Source organism: Phasianus colchicus, chromosome 8, assembly GCF_987193195.1.
Source record: "Phasianus colchicus chromosome 8, bPhaCol1.hap1.1, whole genome shotgun sequence".
Classification (NCBI taxonomy): domain Eukaryota; kingdom Metazoa; phylum Chordata; class Aves; order Galliformes; family Phasianidae; genus Phasianus; species Phasianus colchicus.
Window position 1 is genome coordinate 17376730 of NC_143443.1, and position 24845 is coordinate 17401574.

The 24845-nt window shown below is 53.4% G+C and overlaps 3 protein-coding genes and 1 long non-coding RNA gene across 18 annotated transcripts in view; 2 read left to right on the forward strand and 2 right to left on the reverse strand.

Moving 5' to 3' along the window:
• PSD (pleckstrin and Sec7 domain containing) overlaps nt 1–8939 on the reverse strand; it is a 35521-nt gene extending 26582 nt beyond the window's left edge. The window contains exons 1-3 of one of the 5 annotated variants that reach the window (XM_090145107.1): nt 8795–8939; nt 7609–7701; nt 39–831 (exon numbers count right to left, since the gene is read on the reverse strand). In XM_090145107.1, coding sequence (XP_090001233.1) covers nt 39–767 — 729 coding nt within the window. In that variant the 5' untranslated portion in view covers nt 768–831; nt 7609–7701; nt 8795–8939. The other 4 variants (XM_031602093.2, XM_090145109.1, XM_090145110.1 and 1 more) reach the window with 4 other exon arrangements.
• A 279-nt stretch (nt 8940–9218) lies between these two features.
• FBXL15 (F-box and leucine rich repeat protein 15) lies at nt 9219–12945 on the forward strand. Its single transcript, XM_031602109.2, has 4 exons — nt 9219–9349; nt 9874–10121; nt 10832–11334; nt 11632–12945. Exons 2-4 carry the CDS (start codon nt 9942–9944, stop codon nt 11819–11821), a joined length of 873 nt encoding a protein of 290 aa, XP_031457969.1. The 5' UTR covers nt 9219–9349; nt 9874–9941; the 3' UTR covers nt 11822–12945.
• Nucleotides 12946–13039: 94 nt separating this feature from the next.
• On the reverse strand, nt 13040–23995 carry CUEDC2 (CUE domain containing 2). 10 transcript variants are annotated; one of them, XM_090145121.1, is made up of 13 exons: nt 23842–23957; nt 23323–23430; nt 23042–23174; nt 21796–21900; nt 21613–21718; nt 19132–19225; nt 18163–18306; nt 17781–17842; nt 17049–17182; nt 15818–15988; nt 15417–15478; nt 13743–13803; nt 13040–13344 (listed from the first exon to the last, which is right to left on the reverse strand). In XM_090145121.1, exons 6-13 carry the CDS (start codon nt 19203–19205, stop codon nt 13198–13200), a joined length of 855 nt encoding a protein of 284 aa, XP_090001247.1. In that variant the 5' UTR covers nt 19206–19225; nt 21613–21718; nt 21796–21900; nt 23042–23174; nt 23323–23430; nt 23842–23957; the 3' UTR covers nt 13040–13197. The 10 variants fall into 10 exon arrangements, with proteins under 10 accessions (XP_090001247.1, XP_090001251.1, XP_031457966.1 ...); XM_090145125.1 differs by lacking the exon at nt 21613–21718; XM_031602106.2 differs by lacking the exons at nt 21613–21718; nt 21796–21900.
• A 171-nt stretch (nt 23996–24166) lies between these two features.
• The window catches only part of LOC116234478 (uncharacterized), a 317267-nt gene continuing 316588 nt past the window's right edge, over nt 24167–24845 (forward strand). For both annotated transcript variants that reach the window (XR_016468783.1, XR_016468784.1), the window contains exon 1: nt 24167–24392. This is a non-coding gene — a long non-coding RNA (uncharacterized LOC116234478). The remainder of the gene's footprint in view (nt 24393–24845) is intronic.

Below are 24845 nucleotides of genomic sequence, written 5' to 3' on the forward strand. Positions count from 1 at the left end.
CTGGACACAGCGTGGTGTGGGGCCACGGGGGCACCTACCTGGGGCCGGGGGCTGGTGGGGACGTCCTGTGGCGGGGCCTGCAGCCCGTTGGTGAGAGAGCCGAAGAGGCAGCTGGTGGTGAGAGAATGGGGATCCCTTCTGCCTTCGTGGGGACGGGTCTCCCCTGGGGACCTGCAGCCAGCCAGGAGTGGGTCAGATGCGGAGGCCTCCAGCTTCAGTCTGCGGAGCAGCTGTTCCTGGGGCTGGGGCTGCCCGGGGGGCACGTGCCAGCCCCCACCAGGCTCTGCGGGGCCATTCTCCTGGGGCCCGCTGAGGGGCCGCACGCTGGCCTTCTCGATGAAGCGGAAGGTGACGATGGAGCTGCGTCCCTCCGAGGCCACCAGTGGGCTGCGGCTGCCGGGCGAGGTGAGACTCGGGGCAGGACGGCCCCTCCGCGGGGTGCAGGGGGCCGTCAGCCGCCCCCCACCCGGGCAGCCTCCGTTGCCAAAAGGCCCCATCTCCGTTGGCTTGCGAGCCAAGGAGCCGGTGCTGTTGTAGAGGCCAGGGGGGCAGCGGCGGGTCTCGGGGGCCAGGCCCTTGCGCAAGAGGTGTAGGCGACCAGCATTGAGGTTGGGGGTGAGGCAGCGTGGGGGGCTGTGCCGGCCTGGCTCAGGGCTGGAGGAGATGGGTGGCCAGGGCCTGCGGTCCCCACGGTGGGAGAAAGGCGGGGGTGAGGCGGTGCAGCCCTCGGCTGGGGGCAGGCGTACAAGGCTCCCCGCCTGCGCCATGCTGACGGGGTGAGCACAGGTGTCAGGGCTGGAGCTGGACAGGGCGAGGCATCCTCAGGCAGCCCTGGAGTGCAAGGAGAGGCTATTAGAGAAGGGGAGCGAAAATGGGGGAATGCAGACATCATGATGTTGCTTGAAAGTGGATGTAGGTTGGAGATTGGCCTGAGCCTGGGGACAGATGGCCTGAGACGTGCTGCTGAACCTGGCTCCCCTTGCTCCTCCAGCACTGTTCTACAGACCAGTAGTGTACAGATGCAGTGGGAGCACGTGCTGTGTGCACTGAAATTAATTTCATTTAGCCTGACTTAGGCTGAATATTTTACTACCTGTAGCCACCTAATATCACCTCCATAAGGGGAAAAAAAGATATTTGGGATCGCTGAGATATCCCCAGATTGAAGGAATTTGATACCAGCAGCCCAAGGATGAAGCCTGTCTCTTTGGAGGTCAGGTTGTGTTTTAAAGTGTGTCACCCATCACATGCCGCAGCCACAATCTGTGGCACAGACAGAGCTGTCAGCACCGGTGGATCCAAACAGAGGCAGCTGAGACAGCCCTGCCTGGGGGCCGAGCGCGCCTGAGCCAGCAGCACAGCTCGGGACGTTTCCCGTCGGGACAGCCATCACCCCAGGGCAGTGAGACACGGCGCAGGACGGGAGGACATGGCGCCTGGCGGCCCTGCGGGCAGCACTGCCAGCTCTGCTCTCTCAGCACATCTCACACTTGGACTCTTCTCCCGAGTCCTCTGAGCTGCTGGTGTGCAGGAAGGGCTTTTTGTTCCCCACAAGTTGCAGAGGTACCAATTCCTGCACTTAGATCTCAGCACTTGAAAGCAAAAACCCAAATATCAGTGGAGGAAAGCGTGTTTTCTTCTCCCAGCTGCTGAGAGCAAACTAGACAGGGTTAAACTGAAGGCCGCAGGACTGGATTTTCAACGGTGTTTAGGCTGAGGAGATGCAGAGACATAACTCTTAATAAAATAGCCAAAATCACCCACATGGGGCAGACGTCTCTATCTGCACTACTACACTTGCAGCACACGTGGCTCCTACCGAGCAGCAATCCATAACCCACTGCCTGAAGAAAATACTCTCCTGTTTAACAGTTACTGTTTTTATAATCCTTTCTTCTGTTATGGTTGTATTCCCGTTCAAGGTTGCTTAACTGATAAATAACACAAATGCTGGGTTATATATTTCAAGTTAAACCCCACTTTTATCTAAATGCAAACTAACACACACGCCAAGGAGAAAAGTTATCACTAGAAAGTAGTTGGCATGCACTGTAACATAAGGAATCTATAAAAAACAGCCCATTGCAATGCAGGCGAGTTACTGCTAAAATAAACGGGATGAGCACAGCATGTCCTCCTGCTTATCGAAGGGGAATTATCAAATGCAGAGCAGAGGTCGTGCCCGCCTGCGAAACACTGGAGCTGGGCTGCCCCCCCAGCCAGCAGAGTGAGCCTTTCTTCAGTGATGAAAGGTTAAAAAGCACAAATGCAACAGAGATGAAAAATCAGTGGCGTAGCTGAGGCTTCCTGCTCGCCGATTTGAATTATGAATCAAACCGATGCTCTTTACATCGCTGTGATGAATGGTTGAGCTGATGGCACCTGAGGGAGGCTGCCGCGAGGCAGGAGCTCCCATGCCGAGGGAAGCCACAGGCAGCACGGGACACGTGTCACAGGGGACAACTCAGGAGCAGCAGCGTGGCAGCCAGGGGCTGCACATCTATCGGGAATTTCATTTGTTCGACATAACATCTCGCCCCTACGAGGCACTCGCTACTGCTGGCTGTCTCCTCTGAGCACCAAGGCGGTGCCGGGGATTCCCCCTGGCTTCGGGGCTGTTCCGGAGGGACTCGGCCGTGAGCTGCTCGCCGTGCCGGCGCTTGCCCGGCTCAGCGGGGCGACGCGGGTGAAGCAGCAGACGCCCGGCGCTGCTTGCGCTGCAGGGGAAGCGCACACCCACGCGAGGTGTGTGTAGGGCCAACGCGCACACGCTGAGGGAAGATGCCGGGGAAGAGGCAAGAAATGGAACAGAGAGGGAAGGTGCTGAATTCACAGGACGGGCTGTGCTGCCGTGCCGGGCGTGGGTCCGCTGCCAACAGCGACAACTGCGCACGGGGACAGCCGGGCTGGGGGGGGCTGCGGTCCGGCGGGGACGGCCTCGAGGAGCCTCCGCACTCGAAGGACGCAGAGTAACGCGGGGACAGCGGTCGCCCAGGAGAAGAGCCCTCAGGCTCTGTGGCCGAAACACAAACAGGTGGCGGCCGCGGAACACCCGTTACCGAGGGATCGCCGAGGAGAGGACGTGCCCCCCCGGGCTGGGGAAGGACCCGCGCCCCCTCCCTCGTCCCTTGCCCGGCCCGTCTCGCCCCGCGCCTCCGTCTGCTCGGGATCAGCCTTGAGTGGATGTGACAGCCAGTCGGATGAGCAGAAGCCCGCCCGGCCCTCCGCCCGGACACGTACCGCTGCCCCCGCAGCCCCGCACAGCCGCTCAATGCGGACGCCCGGCTCCCGCCCGCTCCGGCCCCGCAGCAACTGCCGCAACTTTCCCCGCGCCCCCGCCGCGGTGCTCCGGCCTCCGGCCCCGCAGCGCTCCGCTCCCCGCGCCTTACTGCCACTGCCGCCGCCGCATCCTGCTTCGAACTGCTGCTGCTGCTGCTGCTGCTGCTGCTGGCACGGCACGGCACGGCACGGCACGGCACGGCACGGCACGGCACGGCACGGCACGGCACGGCACGGCACGGCACGGTCCGCCCCGTCGGGCGCGGTGCGGTGCGGTGCCGCCGGCCCCAGCTCGCCGCTCCCCGCCGCGCTAATCCCGGCGCGGGGCCGTCACTCCGCCCCGTTGACAGCCCCGGCAGCCAATGGGAGTTCCCGCAGGGCGCCGCGCCCCGCCCCGCCCGGTGGCACCGGGACACGCGGCGGTGGGGGCGGCCGGACCGTACCGCACCGCATCGAGTCCGGTGTGCGTGTCCCGGGATGACATCACGCTCGTGTCCGTGTGCTCGTTCCGGTAACACCATGATCATCCTCATGCCCACCATGACACCGCTCTCATGTCCGTGAGCGCGTCCCTGGGTATCGCCGTGCTCATCCTGCATCCCGTTGTGCGTGTCCCCACGTGAACCTGTTCGTACGCACCTGTGGGTGTGAGCACTGCCGCGGGAGGTGTGTCCCTGAGCAGCAGTGGGCACATTCCCGTGGGAATGTGTCCTGGTCATTGCCACGCTGCTGTGCGCTGCTCACCGTCACTGCTTGGAGTCTGCAGAGACAAAGGGCCAAAAGCTGCGCACGTCCCAAGCCGTGGGAAACACCACTGTGGTGTCAAGAAACTGCACCAATGCTGGGGAATAAAACCATCCCACGTGTTGCCCACTGGGGCAGTGGGTGCTGGGGTCTTGGCCACTGTGCTGCCAGCGCCAGGCCTACACATAGCAGCAGCTGGCAGCAGCGCTCATCTCTTGCCTGGGCTGCTGGATCAATGCACTATTAAACAGTGCTTTATTACCTAGCCTGGCAATTGTTACCATGGGCGTGCAGGAGGAGAGGCCCAGGAGAGCGGGTGTCCCCTGTGCATGCAGTGCTGCAGGAGGAACATAGGCAGAGCACCCTTCTAGATGCAATCCCCACCAGCAGTGAGTCTGGCTCCATGCCTGCCTGCCCTTGCTGTCACCCAGCAAGCATGTCCTTTTGTCCCTGCCTGGGTGCAGGGACATGGGGAGGGAGCAGCCCGCTCTGCTCATCTTTAATGCATAGCAGCACTGCCATTTTCTCCCCTCCTCCTGCAGGCTGCTTCCTGCACAGCCCCTCTCCCCCACGCTGGGGACTGTGGGTCCCCAAGCTGCCTCGCACTGACAGCTTCCTCGGCAGACTGGAGCGGAGCTAGGCTAATTAGGGGCCTCACTGCCACGGGATCAACGACCTGATTCCTTCAGCAGCTTCTTTGATGGCAGCAGGGTGGGGGGAAGGCTTTTCTCTAAGCCAGTGCTGGAGTGTCAGATTTAACCAAGTGGAAGAGCATCGAGCTCCCCAGTATGCCCATACCAGGGCCCTCCCAGCACTGCCAATTTCCCACTTCCACCTCCTGCTTTGCTGTGCCCCCTTGCCTTCCCACAGCCTCTCTGCTCTCTGTCATTTGGGCACTTTGACCCCTCCAGTCCATGAGCACAGACACCGTATCACCCTGCATGGTCCCACTTAGCCACATGTCACCCTGTCCCACCTCCTGGTCCCTGCCTGGTCTGGCCCTGGGCAGTGTCTAGCAGCACTCTGTGTAACTGCTGCTGCCTTTGTCCTCGCTCACCTCCACACAGCAGTGCTGCACCTGTCCCTCCTGTACGCAGTTATCACCAGGACAGCTCAACCATGACCGTAGTGCTTGCAAGGCAACATCAAGGACATTGGGCTGTTCCAGGCACCACACAGAGCCCAGTGGCAGGAGGGACCCACACGCTGTGGCCCCCACCACATCCCGGAGTGCTTCAGGCTGCTGACCAAGTCAAGAGGGCAGTGCTTTGGCCCCAGAGTGCAGCACAGCCCTGCAGATGTGGGTATCCTGCTGGCAGGTGCTTCTTTCTGGTGGGCAGAACCATGGCAATGCAAGCCCAGTCCCACAGGAGGCTGCTCCCAGTGAGGAGCTGAACTCCCCTTATCTCCAAACTGAGTGCTCAAGGCAACTGCTGAGGTCTCTGCGTTCCCCCAAGGCCCAAACTTAACTTCATGGCTCTAATTAATCCCTTCTGTGCCAAAACCCAACCACATCTTCACTAGATACTAAAAACCCACTGCAGTACAAGCCAAGTCTTTAATGGGCTGCTGCACTTAGCTGCTTTCCCACCAGGCACTGGTTACAGATAAATGGTGCTGACACCCTGCCCTGACACTCACCACACCATCCAGCCCCATGAAGCACAGAACACATTTGCCACCCCCTGGCACCTCCTGCTCTCCAGCTCGGGAGCATTCACCTGCTGGGGGTGGGTGAGGACACTGCCCTGGGTGTCTGCCCGCACCAGCATCGCTCCATCAGGATGATGGCAAAAATGCCATCATGGTAGAACCTGTCCTGGGAACGTGGGAGGCGGGGCCTTAGCACAATTTGAGCCATAAATAATCTCCCTACACAGCAGTTAAGGGAACAATTGTGTGGGAGTATCTCTTGGTAAAAAAGATACTCAGGGAAAAGATGGTCTTGAAGGAAAGCAGTTGGCAGGGTCTGGCTGTGGGGTGTGTGCTGCAGTGAGCCTACAGGCTCAGACCCACAGAGAGGAGAGGCTAGCCTGGAAAAAGGCAGCCCTGCAGGTCACTGGTGTGGGCTCCCAGCCGGCAGCAAACTGCAGCACAGATCCTTGGAGCTGCTCTCCAACTGCAGCTCCTCCTTTGGATTCACATGGAGAAAGGCAAAAGGGTGCAAGGAGGATCAGGCAGTGGATGCAGGGAGTGTTTGCCGCAGAAGAGGGACGGCGAGCCCCAGGCATGCTGCCTAACAGCAGGGAGGGAGCGTGGGCACATACATAATTGTGAAAAGTGTGGAAACTGAAATATCAGATGAGGAGGAGTAATTACAGGTGTAGTGACGAAGCTGAGCATCCAGACCAGACACCAGGCAGTCTCCCAAGTTGCCCACCTTGGCTTTACTTTACTTTGATCTGATTGTAGGTTTCTTTAAATCTCACCGTATATATTTTAACCCTAACTGTAGACACATTTTCTCTGGTAGAAAACTGCAAACAGTCCAAAGTCTTTGCAAGGCTGCAGGCACTTGGCCAGCGAGGTGCTCAGCCACCACATCAGGGGGCCATCTTAGAACCTGTAACAGCCTCCTATCAACAGAGCACATCACCCAGACTACCCTGGGCCTCAGCAGGCCTGGGAAGCTTTGCCATCCTCAGAGCATGCCTTTGACATGGAAATAGCTGCATTATCAGTGCAAGGGCAAGCCAGGGGTCACAGGGGAAAGGACTGGCCGAAGCTCTGCCACAGACCATGGAACAAAAGCCTGGGCTCCTGGTCTGTGGGCAGCCCTTCTATCCACAGGGCTCGTTCCCTGTTGGCCCCAGTGTCCCAAACATGAGATCAACATCAGGCCAGCTCTTCAGCTGGCTGACGTTTGTGTGCTTCAGCAGGACGTCCATGAGGACAACACTGGCAGGATCAGCCCAAGGCCTGGCTCCCAGCAGCCAGCCCCGTGTGCTGACAAGGGAGGCACAGGAAAGCTGCAGTGACCATTGTCAGCTAATCTGCTCCCTCCCCCTGGTTCAGCCCACTCCTCGTCACCAGGATCAGCTCAAGACCTGACGCAGAAAGCTGTCCCCTTGCAGGGCAGCAGCAGCACTGGGTGACAGCGAGCTCACTGGTGTCACCCACTAAAGGTCTGTTCTCAGCTGTGCCACACACAGCCCTGTGGTCCTGCAAGCACCGTGGCACTCAGCCCAGAACTGCTGCTGAACAGGGAGCTTCGGAGTGTCCAAAATGGTGTCTTACATAGGGGACAGAAGTGAAGGGCAGGGGCCTGGTGAGCCATAGGGTGCAATCCTCCAAAGAAAAGGAAGCACCCCCAGCTCACCTCACCCACCTGGCCAAGGGCAGCCTCCAGCCCAGAAGCTGGAGCTCTGCATGACACCAGGCACACACCCTGCCAAGGGCATATCAGGACACACAGCCCACTGTGTACTATCAGAAAATCATCGGGCCTTTCATTCTCCAGGAGCAGTCAAGACAGTCTTTCCCACTTGTTCTTTCAATCCCAGGGAGCCAGCAGTGACCCAGAGAGTTTTAACCCAAGCTGTACCACATACAGCACATCCCCACAGACACTGGGTTGGGACCTACCATTGCTGCAGGCCTAGGTAGGAAGCTCCGTTGGACATCTTGATGGTGTGCTTCAGCATATCTCCTTGCAGCACAGCATCACCTGCAGACCGCCTGTGTACAGGAAACAGAACAGTCTAAGCATTTCCCACTGTCCACATCTCCCAGTATCTTCATACCATGTGCCATGGGCAGAAGGTGCACATGAACCTGCCTGCTAACTGTCCTAGGATGTAAGTCCTGGAGGCACACATACACCCAGTGGCACTGAGCCTCCTCTGGGCCCCCTCCCCCTGCCACAGGCCCAGGGCATGCAACTGAGACCAAGGAAGGACACTCAGTCATACTTCTGCCTCTGTTACATCCTGTGGTACCCAGACTGTATCTGGGTTGCTCTGCTCTTAGCCCTGCCACCAGCAGGCTCCTGGGAAGTGACTCAGCCAGCCCAGCTAGCAGAGAGTGAAAAACACCAGGAGAGGTTGATGCAGGAGCAGCGTGGCTGCACTTGCCAGCCCCACACACGTGCTGCTTGGAGAGAACCACAAGCACAGCACAGATCGGTGAGAGTTTGGCACGAGCCAGGGCTCCTGGCCAGGGCTCCTGGCACCAAGATAGTTGCACAGGCCAGCAGTAATGGAGACACAGGCATCGCCTCCAAGGCAGAGCAAGGGGCTCCCTGCCAGACGTCAGTGGAGAGCCAAGAGATGTGGGCACATGGGACCTCCTGGGAGCAGCGATCCCACACCTGCAGTGAGAGCAGTGCCGTCCATGCCCATAGGGCCAGCACTGAGGCAGAAAGACCTTTCCCCAGCCACCCTCCTTGGCAAGCAATGAGCGGGCCGCGAAGGGAAGGCGAGATCTTCCTTCCTGGAGAATTAGGGACCGCGAGGGAACAGCCGCTCCGGTTCCCACTGGAGTCGTTATGGCAACGGCTACGGGAGCGGCTCGAACCCCTCTTCGCAGGTGCCGGAGGCCGCCGGCGGCACGGACCCGCTGCTCACCGGGAGCAGGGCAGGGCGGGGCGAGGCGAGGGCGGCGGTGCCGGTGGGCAAAGTCCTACCGGTACGGGCACGGGGCGGAGAAGGCGGGCCCAGCGACTGCGGGTCGGGGTGCCGGGAGAAGAAGAAGCCCGAGGCTCGGACTCTCCCGGAGGCCAGAGGAGGGACCGGGGCGGAGGCCGGGGCCCGGAGGCGGCGCCGTCGCTCACCGGCAGCGGCGGCTCCCAACGGGTCCGGGCTCCGCGTGGTGCTGAACGGACAGCGCCCAGCGCTGCGCATGCGCAGGGCCGCCCGCTAGGGGCAGGGGCGTGCGCGGGGGCCGCCAGTCGGGGCGGTGCGGGGCTCCGGCAGCGGTGTGTGCCTGGGAACCGTGTAGCCGCTGGGCCGGAGCAGCGGGCGTTCTATCCCGTGGGGAGCGGGATCTATGGGGATCTGGGGTACCGGCGTGCACAGGGAACGGGGACAGCTGCGAGGCTGGAGCTGCTGCTGTGAGCCGCGCACGAGGACGGCCGGCACCTGGAGCACTCGTGCGCGGCTCCATCGGCCCGCTCCGCCCGGACCGCGTCCGCGGGCTCCCGCACCGCCTCCTGGCAGCCATGGGCGGGGGCTGGGGGCGGGGCACGACGCCGAGAGGCGGGGCGTGGCGTCAGGGGGCGGGGCAGCGGTGGTAGGACGTCACTGCGGGCACCGGCGGACGGCAGGAGGCCCGTTGGGGTGCAGCCGGTGCGCTCGGAGTTCCGGAGAGAGTCCCGCTGGGTCCGCAGGTACTGTGACTGGGCCGGACCAGACCGGGCGTCCCGGGACGGCTGTTGGTGCTGAGGGTGCGCGGGAAGGCTTGCGTCGGGCCGCCGCCTTTACCCCTCGTCCCGGGGCCTGTAGGCCCCCGGCACTGCCTTGTCGGAGCTCCCCTCGTCTCGGGGCCGGGAGCGGGGTCGGGGTGGTGCGGGACTCCCCAGCGCTGCCCTGCAGGGCGGCCGCTCTCTCCGCCGAATGCCGCAGGGCCGGCGCGGCGCGGAGTTAGCGCGGGGCGGAGCTGCTCGGCGCAGAAGCCGGGTGCGGTCCCAGCGCAGGCTCCAGAGCGGACTTACGGGCCGGGGCTCCTCGCGCAGCTGGTGCCGTGCCGTGCTGCGGAGCGCTGCGGGCCGGGAACGCGTGTCGGAGCCGTGAGCTGCCGCTCTGGGAGCCGGCGCCCCGGAAGGTGGTTGCCCTCTCCGTTGCGGCGTCCCGACCTTTGGGCTAGCTGTGAGAGACGCTGCTGAGCGTTTCCCTCCGTCCGTTCCTCCCAGAGACGCCCGGCTGTAGCTGCGGGGTGGCGTAGGCTGGCTCCCGCACAGCCTGGCTCCCTGGCGGCCGACGATGAGTTTGACCCCTTCGAGGGGATGCCTCCTGGACCTGCCCTGGGAGGACATCTTGGTCCCGCACATCCTCTGCCATCTGCCGCTGCAGCAGCTCCTGGGCCTGCAGAGGGTCAGCAAGGCGTTCCAGGCGCTCGTCCAGCTGTACCTGGCCAACATGCGATGCTTTGACTCCGGCCAGGTATGGGATGGCTCTGGGGCTGGGGGGCTGTCGGTGTGCTGATGTGAGAAAACCTAGCTGCGAGGGGACAGGGAGGCTTCTGCTTGGGAGCTTGGGCTGGTGGCTTGCGTGTCTGGCTGGGCAGATGGGCTTGGGGAGGAGGGGTGGTGATTCAGGGCCCAGCAATGCCACTTCTGCCTTTAGCAAGAGGCGTGGGGAGGATTGAGCCTGGAAACTCCACCTAGACCATTATGGGGCAGCGGCTCATGGAAATGCAGCCAGTTTCAAGGTGGCACAGCCTGATGACTGTCACCAGGGGTTATGCAATGGAATAGGTTTAGCAGGAGATGAGGGAAAGCTTATGCCCATACTGAAAAACATTGTCTGGGACCTGGGCAGTGGTGGCTACTGCTCTGTGAAGACCCAGTGGTCTGTTGTAGAGGTTTTGGAGAGTAGAGGTGGGGAGCTTATTGTAGATGTATAAATGCAGGGATGATGGAGGAGGAGGAGGAGAGCATCTCCCAGTTTGTGGCAGCAGCCTTGACACGAAGTGCTCTGTGGGGAAGAGCTAGGTGGCACAACTTGCTCCAGGACTGGGAGAGGGTGGCTTTGGTCACCTTTGTGTCACAGTGGAAAAGAAGAAGGGAATGGGACTCTGGGGAACATTAGGCTGAGCCATGCCAATCTCAGGTCCTTGAGGACACCTCACTGTTACTGGGTTCCCCACGCAGATTGGCTCGGCTGTCCCTAGAGCTGCTTTCCTCAACCTACTGAAGGACAACAAAGTGCTGCAGCAGCTGGCACTCCAGAACTGCTCTGACTGGCTGACGGACAGGGAGCTGCTCCCAGTCATCATGCAGAACCACCACCTGCACCACATTCAGCTGAAGGGCTGTGCCCAGCTCAGCTGCCACGCGTTGATGGTCATCTCGCTGAACTGCCCCAACCTGCGGCGGCTCTCCCTGGCTCACTGTGAGTGGGTGGACAGCCTGTCCTTGCGCAGCCTGGCCGACCACTGCAAGGCACTGGAGGCTGTGGATCTGACTGCCTGCCGGCAGCTGAAGGATGAGGCCATCTGCTACCTGGTGCAGAAGTGCAGCAGGCTCAAGTCTCTCTCTCTAGCTGTCAATGCCAACGTGGGCGATGTGGCAGTAGAGGAGACTGCCAAGTGCTGTCCTGAGCTGGAACACCTGGACCTCACGGGGTGTCTGCGAGTCAAGAATGACTCTATAAGGTATTGAACATTGTGGGAAGTAGGGTGCAGAAGGCAGGTGTCCAGGGTGGGTAGATGAGACCTTGGGAGGGAAGTCTTGGAGCAGAGCCACTAGCAGGCCCTCTGTGCTACTGAAAGCAAACTTCCCAGCACGTTGTGGAGGGTATCTGACCATGTCCTTTTGATTCTCTTGGACCACCATGGTGCTGTTTTCAAAGGATGGTATGCTGTGGCTGCTGGGAGTGAAAAAGAGGTTGTGCTGATGAGTTATGCATATGGGAGTCTGGCATGCAACCTGCATGTGCTCTGTCTTGTCAGGGTTCTGGCTGAGTACTGTCCCAAGCTGCGCTCGCTGAAGGTGAAGCACTGCCACAATGTGGCTGAGTCCAGCCTGAGCGTTCTCCGAAACCGTGGAGTGGAGCTGGATGTGGAGCCTCTGCCGCAGACGGCTCTTGTTCTCCTGCAGGACATGGCTGGCTTTGCCCCTTTCATTAACCTCCAGATCTAGAACTGCTGCTGCTATTGGGGGGGGAGGGGGGGAAGGCAACATGTCACTGAGATCCCTGGTGGACACTGGAACTGGTTGCTGCTGAGATGTGCAGAGGGAGAAGTTGATCCTGCTAGTGAGGCTGGCCCAAAAAAGGCTCACTCTTCTCTCTGGGGCTGTTTAACAGCCACTGCACATTTGTGAGTGAGCTCTGTGTGTGCCTCCTGGGGAAGTAACTCCCTCCGAAGCAGTGTGGAGACAGTGAGGGACTTGCAGGAACACCATAGTGCTGAACAAACCAGCCAATACACAGGATTTATTATTTGTTGTTTTTTGAATTTCAAAATTGCAGTTCTCCAGAGAGCAGGAGAATGTTTGATGAGGGCTGTGGACTGTCATCTTCTGAGGAACTTGTGTAGGACATGCCAGCAGAGCTGTTGAGAACAATCCATGCTAGCTGGAGTAGTAAAGAAAAAAGGTGGCAGCCCTCATTCTGGTAGGTGAGCTTTGGGAGGAAGGCAGTGTGAGCCCAGCATACATGTGCAGACTTAGCACCCTGCCTTAGGCACTGGGTTAGCACAAGACAGTAATTGTTTTCTAGGGGAATCTGCTCCTAACTGTGATTTCAGTAGAGGAAAAGCACCAAACCTCATTGTGCTATTGCTGAGAGCAGTTGGTTCTTGCTATTTGTTTCTTCCAGATTCTGATTTACATCTCTGTAGTACCCAGACCTGCTCCTACACCCTGCTCCATGTTGCACAGCTGTAGGCTTGTAATACAATAGTGGTTAGAAATGGCAATTGCCAAATGACCTGGCCATACTGTCAGCTGGAGTTCATGGAGTGCTGTAGGTTGTGTTGGCAGGGAGAGCCCAGCTCTTGTTTAGAGTCTAGCCTCATCATTTGCATCTAGTAAGTGGTCAAAGAGTAGCTACTTGTAGTAAGCAAGATGAAGGTAGTGATTAGGAGATGACCCTGCTTCTCAAAGAGGGATCAGAGGCAGGGTCTGTAAAGCATGTGCATGCTTCAGCTGAAATACACACCAACTCACATCATCTTTATTAACGCTTGCACTCAAAGCAACAGTGCACAGAGATTTCTAAAAAGCTTGCTGCAAAACCACAAGCTACATCTTTAGATCTAATGTCCCATGCAAGGAATAGCAGAGAATGCCCAGGCTCCCAACAGCCATTGTGGTGTGCCCCAGGGACAGAAGGGCAGCTACACAAGAAGAGGAAACTTGACCTTATCAGCTAGGTTAGTTCAGGAAGCTGTCCTGGCTCCTAGGTTAGTTTCAGTTAGTGTTGGGTGGGGGAATCCCTTCATCCCTAGTGCCACATGTCCATCCTCCACACCTGGCCAGTGAGGTGGAGGCTGAAGAGCAGGAGGACACAGCCGTCAGTGGAACTTGTACTTCCTGGCTGGTTTGAGGCTGATGTAAGTCTTCTTCATCTCCTCACTCTCTGGCTTCTTTATGTCTTTGTACCTCTCTCCCTTTGTACTCACCACCTGGTTATCGATGTAGCGGATCAGTTTCTTGGGAGCCTGGAGAGGAAAGACATAAACATCACGTGGACAGCCACTGCTGGGGAAAGAGGGTGACAAGCGTAAGCTTGTGCTTGGGGAATAAGGAAAAAGTAAGACTAGGTTGGGATGAGTTACCTGTCCTTCATGTTGGGAGTCTTAGCTAAGAATGGGATCAAAACAGTCTGAGGAGGGGGCAGAGGGGAAAAGCTGGAGGGAGCAGGAACTATGCTAGTCAGGAGTGCCAGATAATCACAGACCCTGCAGTAGCACCTCTTAGCTGACTGGTTCTCCTTTGAGACTACCTGCTGCAAATTCCCTTGTGTGTTATGCTGCTCTTTAGATGTGCAGCCTGCTCTTTAAACCTTGTAGCCAAAGGCATTCAAATTCCTGTTGAGCTGGAACTGTGCTATTCTCACCTCTTTTGGTGGAGCTGGTCGATGTGTTTTCTGATCTTCTGCACTATCCACCATCATATATCTGAAACACAAGATGCAGTAAGTGAACACTGCAACACACATTGCCTAGGGCTACTCACAGCCTTTATCTTTAATTCCCTGTCTGGTTTGGGGCTGTGCGATGTGTCCTACTTGCACAGACTGCAGCTAGGAGCACTTAAGATTCCCTTCTGAATGAAACAGGTAAGAAGAGCGTCACCCTTCTGGTGAGAATTCAGGAGAATTCTCATGGAATAGCTGGCCATATATGAATGGTATCAAAACCTTAGGCTGCTGAGAAAGCAGCCTCCTTAAAACTGAGGGAGGTGCTGAGGTTGGCATGCTTTGCCATTAGGACAACTTTGCTCCTTTTCACTTGATGTGATGGCAGCCAAAGGAAAAGGCCACAGGGCCAAACTGGCTGCTGAAGAGATGGTATGCCTTACACACTCCATGTGCTACTTGACAAGGAGTCGAGTTTGAGCTGGAAGCAACTTAATAGAAGCATCATCTCACTCCCTATTTAAAAGGAACACCAGAGCCCAAGCATTTGCTTGCTGTACTGCTGAATTAGTATCGAGTCTTCAGAGCTGGTCTGTAGGTGGATAGCACAGCTGACGACAACTTATCCCTCAGTAGTTAGTGTAGTTGTTCCTGTGTATTTTCAGCTGTGGTGATCTGCTCTCTGTACCTGTGCTTGAGTGATGTTTAAAGTACAGGATGTTGCCAAAATGTCATTAAAGTTCCTAGGAACTTAACTATCAGCTGGTGTTGGCTTTTTGTTTTATTTTGTTCCCAAGCATTTTACTCTGAAGCAAGCCTGCACTGGAAACAGGCACAGACTGGGATTGTTAAAATTATCTGGATGGCATTCTGCTTTGCTTTTGCTTTCCTGCACCATCAGTTGTTTACATCCTCAAGGAGTAAAATGGTGGAAAAGATGGCTAGATAGATGCATTGAATTTGTGTGCCCATGGGAGGATGCTCATGAAAGCTGAGATCTTGAAGTGGATCAATTAAACCATACTGTGGATTGTCTATTGAGAATTAAATGCGTTTGGAAATGAATAAAGGTAAATCAATGTAAAGCCACTTTAATTCCCTAGAAGTCCACAGGGAGGCTTCAGAGAGGTTTCCTTAAATGCACTGAACTTGCACCTTCAGCAAGTGAGATTTGATCTCTGTTGCTGTACAGTCTCTTAAAGATATCTTTAGACTATTTGGACCCTCTCCAAGGGTAGAGGTATGAATGAGCTGCTGTAGTTCTTACAAGTCACCATGTGTTACCTGAGCTGCAGAATGATGTTTGTGCCTTGAACCTTTAACTGGGACCTCAGATGACAACACTGTGATTTACAGTATACCTGTAAGAGATTGAAACCTCACATAACCAGTGCTGTGACCTCGCTGATGGAACTAAACTGTGTGCCAGAGCTCTAAAAGAAAACTGCTCTAAAAAATTCTGTTTTCCTGTCTAATCATTATACTTGTGCTTGAATGTGTTTCAGGTATATCCAGATAAGCTTCACACAGCATCCTTTCCAAACATCATACAGTCCAAGATCTTCATAGACCATATTGCTATTTTGACCACCATAACCTTTCACAAACTGCTAACTCCTTCACTGTCCAAATTCTTCTTTTCTGGGTACTTACTTCTGTAAGATAACCTGCTTTAGTTCCTCATGGTTGGGTGCTCTGCGGGGCCGCACCAGCTCCTGTGAAGAAACAAAGCAGGTGTTTGAATAGCAGAACATAGAGGGTGCACAGCTGCCCTGCTCGCTCAAATAAGCCCAGCTACTGATGCAGTACTACCAGCTCATGGGGGAAGTGGGGTGCCAGACACAGCTCCTCTGGGCTGCTGGCCTGATGTAGGCACAGCTTGTGCTTGGAGAGCTGAGGGAGACTGAGGGAGAGGGGGGTGTTGTTTTGGATCATCTTTCTGGTATGTTGCTGGAAGCATAGAAAGCTCCTGCACTCGCTTTCCATTCCAGCTAGAATATATGTATTTAAGCTCTGCTCATTGACCTGGTGCCACCCAGCTCAGAGTACAGTACCTTCACACTTGCACCTGCTGTGCTGATTTCCACCTTCTCCTCCACAATTAACTGCACTGCTTCTTCCAAGTTACCCAGGGCCATTGCTAGTGCCTTCTCTGCCTGGCTTACAGTACAGGCCGGGAACATCTCCAGTAGCAGCTCCACACCACCCTTCAAGTCATCACCTGCCTAGTTGGAGCAAGAGAGACAGAGATCTGATTTTGCAGAGCAAAAGTATCACTGCAAAGTTGGGAAATTCCATTTGCTGTTAGCTGAAGGCTCTCTCTCATTATAAAGGTGAGTATAAATTCCTTTCTTGAAGCTAAAAGAACATCATATCTACAAGGAGAATGCACCCCTTAATCTCTTCTCCCTGTATTTCAGTCTTCTTTGAAACAGGCCTTCTGTGGCCTGGCTCATCTGTTTGGTCCTGCTATATCTCTCCTTAGGAATAATTTTTCTGGGCACTGCGGCTCAAATGCTTGAACTCCTTCCCTTGCAAGGTTGTGTGCTTTCTGATCACAAAGGGATGGTGCTCCTAAGCACAGGGACCTCTGGCTACATCAGAAGGAAGCACAGCAACAGCATTTCCCAGAAGGGCATGGACAAAATGATTGAACTGCAGAGCAGTAAAACACCACTACTGAAGAAACAGCAAGCAGAGCTTGAGGTAAGGAGCTTGGGGGGGATTTACTAAGTGCTGCAATGCTTGCAGAGTGGGTCATGCTGAATGGAGCTGCAGAACCAGGACTGTTGTGCCAATGACTTGCTGTGGTGTAGCTCAGTATACAGCATATGTCATTGAAGGTAGGATGGATGTCTTCAGGACTGACGCTCAGATATGACCACTAGATGCTGCATCACAGCTAAGGAGGTAAACAGTAACCAAGCTCGACTGTGAATGGAACAGGGGGAAGCTCCAGGGGTGGAGCCTGGCTAGTGCTACAGAGGCATCCTTACTGCACTCTAGGATCTTGGAGAGCACTAAGACAACCTTTCTTCTGCCTTGCTGCCTCAGGACTGGAAAGGATGAGCAGGAGTGACAACTTGTGCTCTTCTGGCAGCACATAACTTTCCACTTGAACACAGTCTTGCTCAGGCCATGCAATGGGGTGATAGCAAGCTTCAACTATGCTGTGTCACAGCCTATGCTTGTGGTTCCCACTGGAGCCAGAAAATGCCTTAGGTGGTACCAGTAGTCTAGTGCTAGGGGATTCTGTCACCCTGCTCCACTGTGAGATGTACATACCTGTGCCCCAGCTCCGTCTGTAGGTGTGCACAGCCTTTCATCTTTGCAGACTCCAGCTCCAGGCTCCTGGCCTTTGGTCAGGTCTTCAGAGGGCACTTCTGTTCTGCTTTCCACAGCTTTTTGGCTAGGTTTTTCTTAAAGATACAGTGATATCTACTGAGGATCAGTCCCACTAAGTACAGAGCTCTGTGCTTTCTGTTAGTATGAGGCTGTTAGTGAACTATCAGCTGAAGTCAGTCTTTTCTTAAATGAAAAGAGAGTGGAAAGCACTACTGTTCTTGTTACCTTTGGCAAGTATAGCTGCAGCCCTACTCATACTGTAGGAAGGCAGTGCTAACATGCTGGAGTGTCTGAGCTCTGCATTCCCATGCTTTGCCAGAGTAGAACTGCTTGTGAATTCTCAAGCCTCTTACATTTTGGCTGTGGGTATTTATGGTATTGTTAAGTGTCTAAGAATTTCCTGATGTTTGTTCTAACTTTGAACCAAGGTGTTATTTTGATTTTAAATCTAGCAAAACACATTGGTGGTTCCCAAACTGTGTGTAACCCAGCATGCCTTGTGGTCAGGTTACTCCGATGCATCTCTTTTTATAGGCTCTTTCTGTGTCACTGTAAGAATAATTTCACCTCTGTTCTATCCTATCTGAAAGGCTACATCAGGATTCTCAAAGGGTAGGATGCAAGACACTAGAGCAGAGCAGTAAGTTTTGTCAATTTCAAGGTGTAACTCACCTTTATTACGTGCTTCACTAAGTCTTTCTGAGAGAGAGAACATCATTTCACAAACATTCCCACTGCAAGAGACAGATGTTGAATAATTAGGGTGAGGAATTAAAGCACTAGCCTATCCCACTTGACTTACTCTTTATAAAGATATGAGGCTTGATGGGAAGCCCAGTTACCAAAACTAACATTCCAGATAGCCAAGTATCTAACCTGTTAACTATCCTGGGATTAGGATTTGTGCATTCAGACAAAGCCTAGCTTAATCACAGTGGTACAGGTTCTGTACTAATATATCACAATCTGGATATAATAGAATTTATGGTGCTGATATGGTTGGCCAGGCCCCCAGTGTATGGCATGCACATACAAAACAGTAGCATTCACACACCTCTGAATTTCTGCAAAACCAGGGATATATGCCTCCATCATTTCTACAAAGGTGTCCATGTCAAAGGTTTCCTCAGAGGACTCTGGTGAACCCAGCTCTTCCAGGACACCCGTAATGTAAGAGAAGAAAACTTCATCCATCCCACTGGAGAAAGAGAACACCACACAAGTAAGCAGTGTCAGCAGGACTGTTTTTTTTTTTTCCTGTCCATCTCCATTTGCCTCTGTTGCATCTAATAGAACAGCAGAAGTACCTATGTGGACTGTGTCTTAACTTACAGGCAATTGCCACCGGTAAAGCCAAACAGCAGGTGGTCAGTGATTGAGTGGGAAGCATTTATGGATAAATCCAGAAAACTGTGTTTTGTTCACCTTCTTAGGCAGGATTGAATGAAAGCCACTGCATCTGTCTAGATACTGTGCCCTTGTGGGTACTTCAGCTGAGCTACCCAAAATATTCCAAGTGCTCAAATCCTGATTTTTGTGTTGACTGGTGTTCTAGGTGATGTCATTATGTTTTGTCAAGTTACAGCTTCCATGTGATGCAGTGTTCTCTGCTGACCCACTTGCGTCACTGCTGCCAGTGGCTACATAACCAGCTGCCTCAAGGCAGCTGTATCTCTATAAGTAGGCATAGTTCAAAATAGGGAGAGCTGTGACACAGCAGTGTACTGTTTAGAAAGCCTTCTGGGATTGTTGTAGATGAAAGGAATTCCATATTCTAACATGTACTACTGGGCAGGAAATTAATCATCTTGGTCACCAAAGAAATGACATTGCTAGTCTGTAATGCTGAAACATAGTTCAAGGATTTACATCAACGCCTGTACAAATTAGCTGCGTCCTGGATATGACTTAAGGAAAAGCAAGACAAAATGCAGGAAAACTGCAAATGTTCCACTTGGAATTTAGTATAATGTATAGAGGGACAATTAATGCAGAGTTCAAGCTAAAACAGTACTCAACGTACCTGAGGTCTGCAGCAGGGATGTGGGATTGGATGAAGCATGTCAGTGTGTCTCTAATGATTCTTTCAAGTTCCATGTCTCCTTAAATCCTTTTCTCTAAAAACGAGGAGGAAAAAGAAAATTCCTTGTAATTTCAAAGGCATGTAGTACATATCAACAAAATCAAAAGGCAAGTGTGCTCTTCCCATCAGAACAATTCATAAATTCCTCCAGTGTGGCTCGTCACCCCTGGGTAGCAGCAGTCAGATATTGGCAGAAAGCAGTGTGAGTATCCACAGGGAGTACCAGCCCAAAGAAGCCAGCCTCTCAGGCATCTCCTACTTGTATTAATGCTGACAATATGCAGTTGCACTGTACATTTAAAATGTCCCTTTCAGGAAGTAAAGATGGAAATGCAGATATGCCCAGCTGCAGGAACTCAGAGACACCTCCTGAGCAGGAATGCTGCGCTGTCTGGCAGGGAAGTGGTGGCTTGTGGGTTTGTGTGCTCACTGCAGAAAGGGGTGGACCTTTCATCTGCTAAGTATTCAGTGCTGCTTGGACTCAAAAACGAGTGGGAAGAAGGGTAATGTCTCTTGGAGACAGGAAAACCTTGCCTGGATTTTACAGGAAAATACCAAGCAGGGCACAGACAACTAGTCTGCCAGCCAAAATATCAAAGGTCTCCAGGTCAGGCATGGAGTTGCAGTGGAATCCTGCCCAAACAGGAGTGTTGTTGTGCTTGGTAAATGAGCCATTCTACAGGCAATGCAGCTGCAACAAAAGTCACTTGATAACCCATAGCTCTCAGGGGAGTTCTAAGAATCACAGAGCTCCCACAGAAATAAAGGCAGAGGGAGCTGCCCACAGTCCTCCTTCAGCTGTCAGACGTGGGCCTGGAACTGGATCTGGTGGGGAAAAGCTGTTCCTTAGCCACTCCTTCACATTTGGGTCAAAAAGACTGCTGGGTGGGCAAAATCCTGGTGTAAGCACAGAGTTCTTCTTGAAGAGGAAAACTAGACCTGCATATATAGAAACTGTCATGGACATTGGCCAAAAAGTTTCCAGGCTACAGAGGTCATCTGTAAACCCTTCTTTACATTTGACAATCACATCAGGCAACAAACAGTGAGTTATCAATGCCATACCACTGTACAACCAACATGCACATATTAAAACTCAGCATGTGCATAGGAAAAGCCAGGGAAGGCATCACTGGAAAAGACTGTTTGCTATTTTTTTAAAAAAGCTACTTCATAGAAGTACTTGCTCTCCTGTAGCTTCAGTTAGAGAACTCCCATTTAACAGTATTAGGAGAAAACAAATGTTTTCAGGTAGGAGCTCTTCATACAAAGACCTCAAGTGAGCTCTGGTGTGCTGCTTTTGTTTTTCTGTTTTCTACTGCTGTAATCCTTTGCTTGCTTCTCTCAGCGTTGCAGATGTCATAGCCTGCAAGTGTGGCAGCTGGCTGTAAAAACTACCATATGTAAAGACATCTTCCTGCTGCTCATTTCTTGTTTTTGCATATTGTGTGTTCTCTAGTGATGTGACAGAAATAAGGTGATCTTTGTTATCTTTGCAGCGTACCTGAAAAAAAAATGTGAGCTTTCTTCCATCCTTCTCAGACCTTAAAAAAACCAATGGTAAGATTCTGAATTTCAGTGATGGCAAGAATACTGTCCTATGTGCATGGGTTTTTTTCCAAATTGGAAGCTGCATCTGCAAGTGCTGGCAATGACCAAGCCCCCTAAACTTACTCTTGAACAAGTCCAAGAAAAGTAACCTTCCTTTCACAGAAATAAGAGATGGAAGATCAACATATAGCAATAAAAATGTTTTTTATACCATCAATCCTGTCAAGAAGAATGCTTGCTTACTTCCTTCCTACTCAGTCTTCATAACATCTGGTGAACTGGAAATCTAAAAGATTTTGTCCATTTCCATGAATAAGCCAATATTCTGTAAGAGATACTGTATAGTAATCAATAAGATTTTCTGACAACCCAATTGCCTGAACAACAGAGCACAACTGACCATGTCAAAGGCACTTTTGTGAGGTTCATGAATTAGCTGCTGGTAATTTATTCTAATCAATAGAACAGGTAAAGTCACTCATCTCCTTAATCAAAGGCAAACGTCAGACTGGAACAAGAGAAACAGCAAAAAATAATTTAGAAATGGTACTGTAGAGATAGGAAGTTACTAGCTTCTGTTGGTCTTGAATCCAACAGCCATAGGAAATACTGTTTCAAAGTGTTTGAAAATATTCAGATGTTTTCCTGCAGTTAACTATGCTGTATCTGAATAAAGGCCATTTCCTTCTGTCTACGAGAGGAAAGAAGGCACTAGGTTCTCACCACTGGGCATAAATTTTCTCTGGCATCTCACACAAATCCATCCACCAGCACACTCAAGATTTAAGGTTCATATCCAGAGAAGCCAAACTGCCAACGTTAGCCCGACTCTGAAGAAAGGAAACCTTTTAATGACAAAAGCAATCTTACAATGGAGGATAGAAGGAGGTGAGGTGAGTATTTCTTCATGGGTCAGCCACTGCCCTTTGCCTGGGGAATTCATTTCTGCTCCTATAAAACCACAGGGACAAACCTTCTGAGAGACAAATGCACTTGCATTTAATCACATATTACCAAGTAGGAGTGATTTTATTCCCTGGTAAACAGACTTACAAAACTTAACATCGTGGGGATCTGTAATGCACAATGGTCTTGGCCAAATGAGGCTTGTGGAAGACAAGTTCTGATGGTCCTCTGGCCTTTCTGATTTAGTGGGTACTGAAATAGAGGAATCTGATTAAAAACTTGGTCACAAACATCTTAAAATTGATTATTTGGGGAAGAAGCTGGTGCTGATGTATGTTCCTTTCTGCACATATCTTAGTTTAGAATTTAGGACGCCAAAGCACCTTATATAAAATACCTTCAATTGCCACATTGTTTTCAATGGTGATCTGTAATAGTTAAGAGGGAGATTTACTAGAAGGCCTTATCTTCTGTGGAGGAGTGGTTTATAATGCGCTGCAAGATCTAAAACCCACAGGCAGGAGAAACTGCTTTCCCAAGGGCACAACTGTACTGAAGAGGCACTATCATTTTAAACTTCCAGCCACAATTGCAATGCGGCTTTTAAGATCCCTTCTAAAGTCATCAGCTGATTCAAATATGTCTATGAAGGTCCCGCTGCACTTCTTGTAATGTGGGCTTGATCTACCATGCTGCACAGGATCTGTTTTTCTTAGTTATGTTATATTTGAGAGTTATATTTAGCTTCCTTTTGTAGAACACATGTGAATCCACCTTTCTTCAACAAAAGGGACAAAAATCTGAAATGTCTGCATGTCAGCTGGATCATTTCTGAAGGCTCTTTAAGCTCGTATTTCCATAATTGTTCCTAAAAGGTCTATGTGGTGTGATGGGAATGATCGACACCACTTTGGATTTTATATTAACATGACTGACTTCAATTTAGGAAAAGGTTTCTGAGCTACGAGAAACTGCCATTTGGATGCATATCAACTTTTATGAGAATGTGAAATTGCATAGCAAAGAACTGAGGTTGCTGCAAGTGGACGGAGATGCACGCTGTAGGCCTCCAGTGCAGATTAGAGAAAACCTAGGTAAAAATGATCTGGTTCTCTGGCTTTAGAAGGTTCTTCTAGCTCAATTTTGAGTAATTTTTTGTGGGCAGTGATGTTACAGGGATGGTTTACTGTGTTCTCTCTGAACAGCTGTTATGAAAGTAAATGGCACTTCTCGTGCAGCTGAGCGTGCGCGTGTGCACATGCTTGGGGAAGCGTGGGTCTCTGGGACACCAGGAGCCCTCAGTACTGCCAGTGACATGCGGCCTCCAAGGAAACCGTCCAAGGAAAAAACAAACCTTGGGAAGGATGCAAAGCTGCAGCTACGTTCCACCCACCTACTGTGCCTCCTGAAGCTCTGCTGGCTTCAAACTTTCCAGGCTGAATAACACCTCGCAGACAATCCAGCACACCTATTTGTTTGTTTTTCTTGCTGAAGATGTCCCTGAAAGGACATCTGCGGTGTGGTTGCTGTGGGAAAGCAGGCCGAGATCACTGAAAACGTTAGCACAACCACCTGCTTGGTGCTGTAACATTAAAACAAGGCTGTTGGTAACTCAGTCCCTGCTGCTATATGTCACACTGCGTGCCACCAGCGCCCACGGCCCCGGGCCCTTACCGGAGCAGTGTGACAGAGGCCCAGCCCGCAGCCAGTGCTCACAGAGCCCCGCGGTGTGCCCGGGGCCGACCGCCCATCCTGCGCCCCCTGGGCCCGAACTCGGGAGGCCTTCACGAGAAAGGAGAGCTCGGTTAGCCGCGCGTGGAGGACGGCGCGTTTCTTCCTTCCCGGCGCACGGCCGCTGCTCATCCCGAGCTGTGACACCGGACCCAACGCGCGGGCAGAGCGGCTCTGGGACCCGACCGCCGCTCGCTGCCCCTCGCTGTGCGGCGGCGCGCAGCCCGGGGTCACGGCGCACCGAGCTTCCCGCACGCCGCCCCGTGCCCCGGTCCCGGGAGCGGCGGTGCCGCGGGGTCCCCGCGACAACGCGCGGCCCGAGCCGCCTCGGCAGGGCTGCCCCGGGGCCTCCCGTCCCCGCCCGGCCCCGCGCCGCCCGAGGGCCCCGCCGGCCCCGCGACCCCCCGCCGATCCCCTCGCTGCGCGGCCGCCGCCGGGAGGCGGGCTGCGGGCCGGGGTCACCTGATCGCCGCGCGCCCCCCCCGCGGCCTCACTCTCTGCCGGCGCACGTCCCGCGCAGCGCGGTTGAAAACGTCACGTGGGCGCACGCGCCGCCAGTCGCAGAGGCGGGAGCGGCGGGGTAGAGCGGCGTGCTGCTGGCGCGCTCTCCGCGCCGCCATCTTGATTGTGGGCAGGAGCTGCGGGGCGGCTGTCGCCCACAACCGGTTTTCAGTGTCTTTGGGTTCCGCTTCTGTTTTTGCCGCAATTATCCGGCTAGTCTACGTTGCTTTTCCTCTGCTCTGCGACTTGCGTTTGGTGTAGTGGTTATAAAGTCCCCTGAACAAACATCAGATGTCCGTGGTCGCTCTAAGTCGCAGCCCTGCTGCGTGAGGCCGTGCTGAGAACGCGGCTGCTGCTGGCGGCACGGGGAAGCAGAAGGGCAGTTTTCAAGGAAAATGAAGTAATGCGCGTAAAGCCCTTGGGACATAGCGTTCTTAAAGTGAATGCGAACTGCTGCGGTGCTCTTGTCTGAAGTAAGCTGTGCAGAGCAGGACTGCCTGAGCTAGCACGTGGTAAGGACGGCACCGAGGTTCCTCTGGCTTTTCACAGCACCCTTATTTGTGGGCAGGATTTCTTTAGTTTTGGGTCGCTCTACTCTGCGCTTTCCTGGTCTTGCTTGGACTTGTAATACTGGTAATAAACACTGGTACAAATGTAGCTTCTAATAGCTCCTTAATCTAGAGGTAAATTCAGAGGATTTTTGGACCTAGAAATCAATAAAAGCCCCATAGGGGGCTCGCCATATAAACACACAGAACACAGTCTTATAGAGGGTTCAGGTGGAAGGAGCGGCATGGCAGGATAGTGTGCTTGGAGAGCCCTTCTACTCCTCAGTCGTGGGCTGCTGTAAACCAGGCAGGTGAATGCACCATCTCGCTATGGGATGGAATTCATATTCATTCACAAACACAATGAACAATGCATGTGTTTTTAATCAGGCTAGAGGAAAATTGTTCCTTCTGCTC

Coding starts and splice junctions, on each gene's coding strand:
- FBXL15 (XM_031602109.2), top strand. CDS start 9,942: ATGAGTTTGACCCCTTCGAGGGGATGCCTCCTGGACCTGCCCTGGGAG. Junction 10,122..10,831: donor GATGCTTTGACTCCGGCCAG/GTATGGGATGGC, acceptor TTCCCCACGCAG/ATTGGCTCGGCTGTCCCTAG. Junction 11,335..11,631: donor GTCAAGAATGACTCTATAAG/GTATTGAACATT, acceptor CTGTCTTGTCAG/GGTTCTGGCTGAGTACTGTC.
- CUEDC2 (XM_090145128.1), bottom strand. CDS start 19,205: ATGGAACTTGAAAGAATCATTAGAGACACACTGACATGCTTCATCCAA. Junction 17,843..18,162: donor GGTTTTGCAGAAATTCAGAG/GTGTGTGAATGC, acceptor TGTCTCTTGCAG/TGGGAATGTTTGTGAAATGA. Junction 15,657..15,817: donor CAGCAGGTGCAAGTGTGAAG/GTACTGTACTCT, acceptor AGTCTCCCTCAG/CTCTCCAAGCACAAGCTGTG.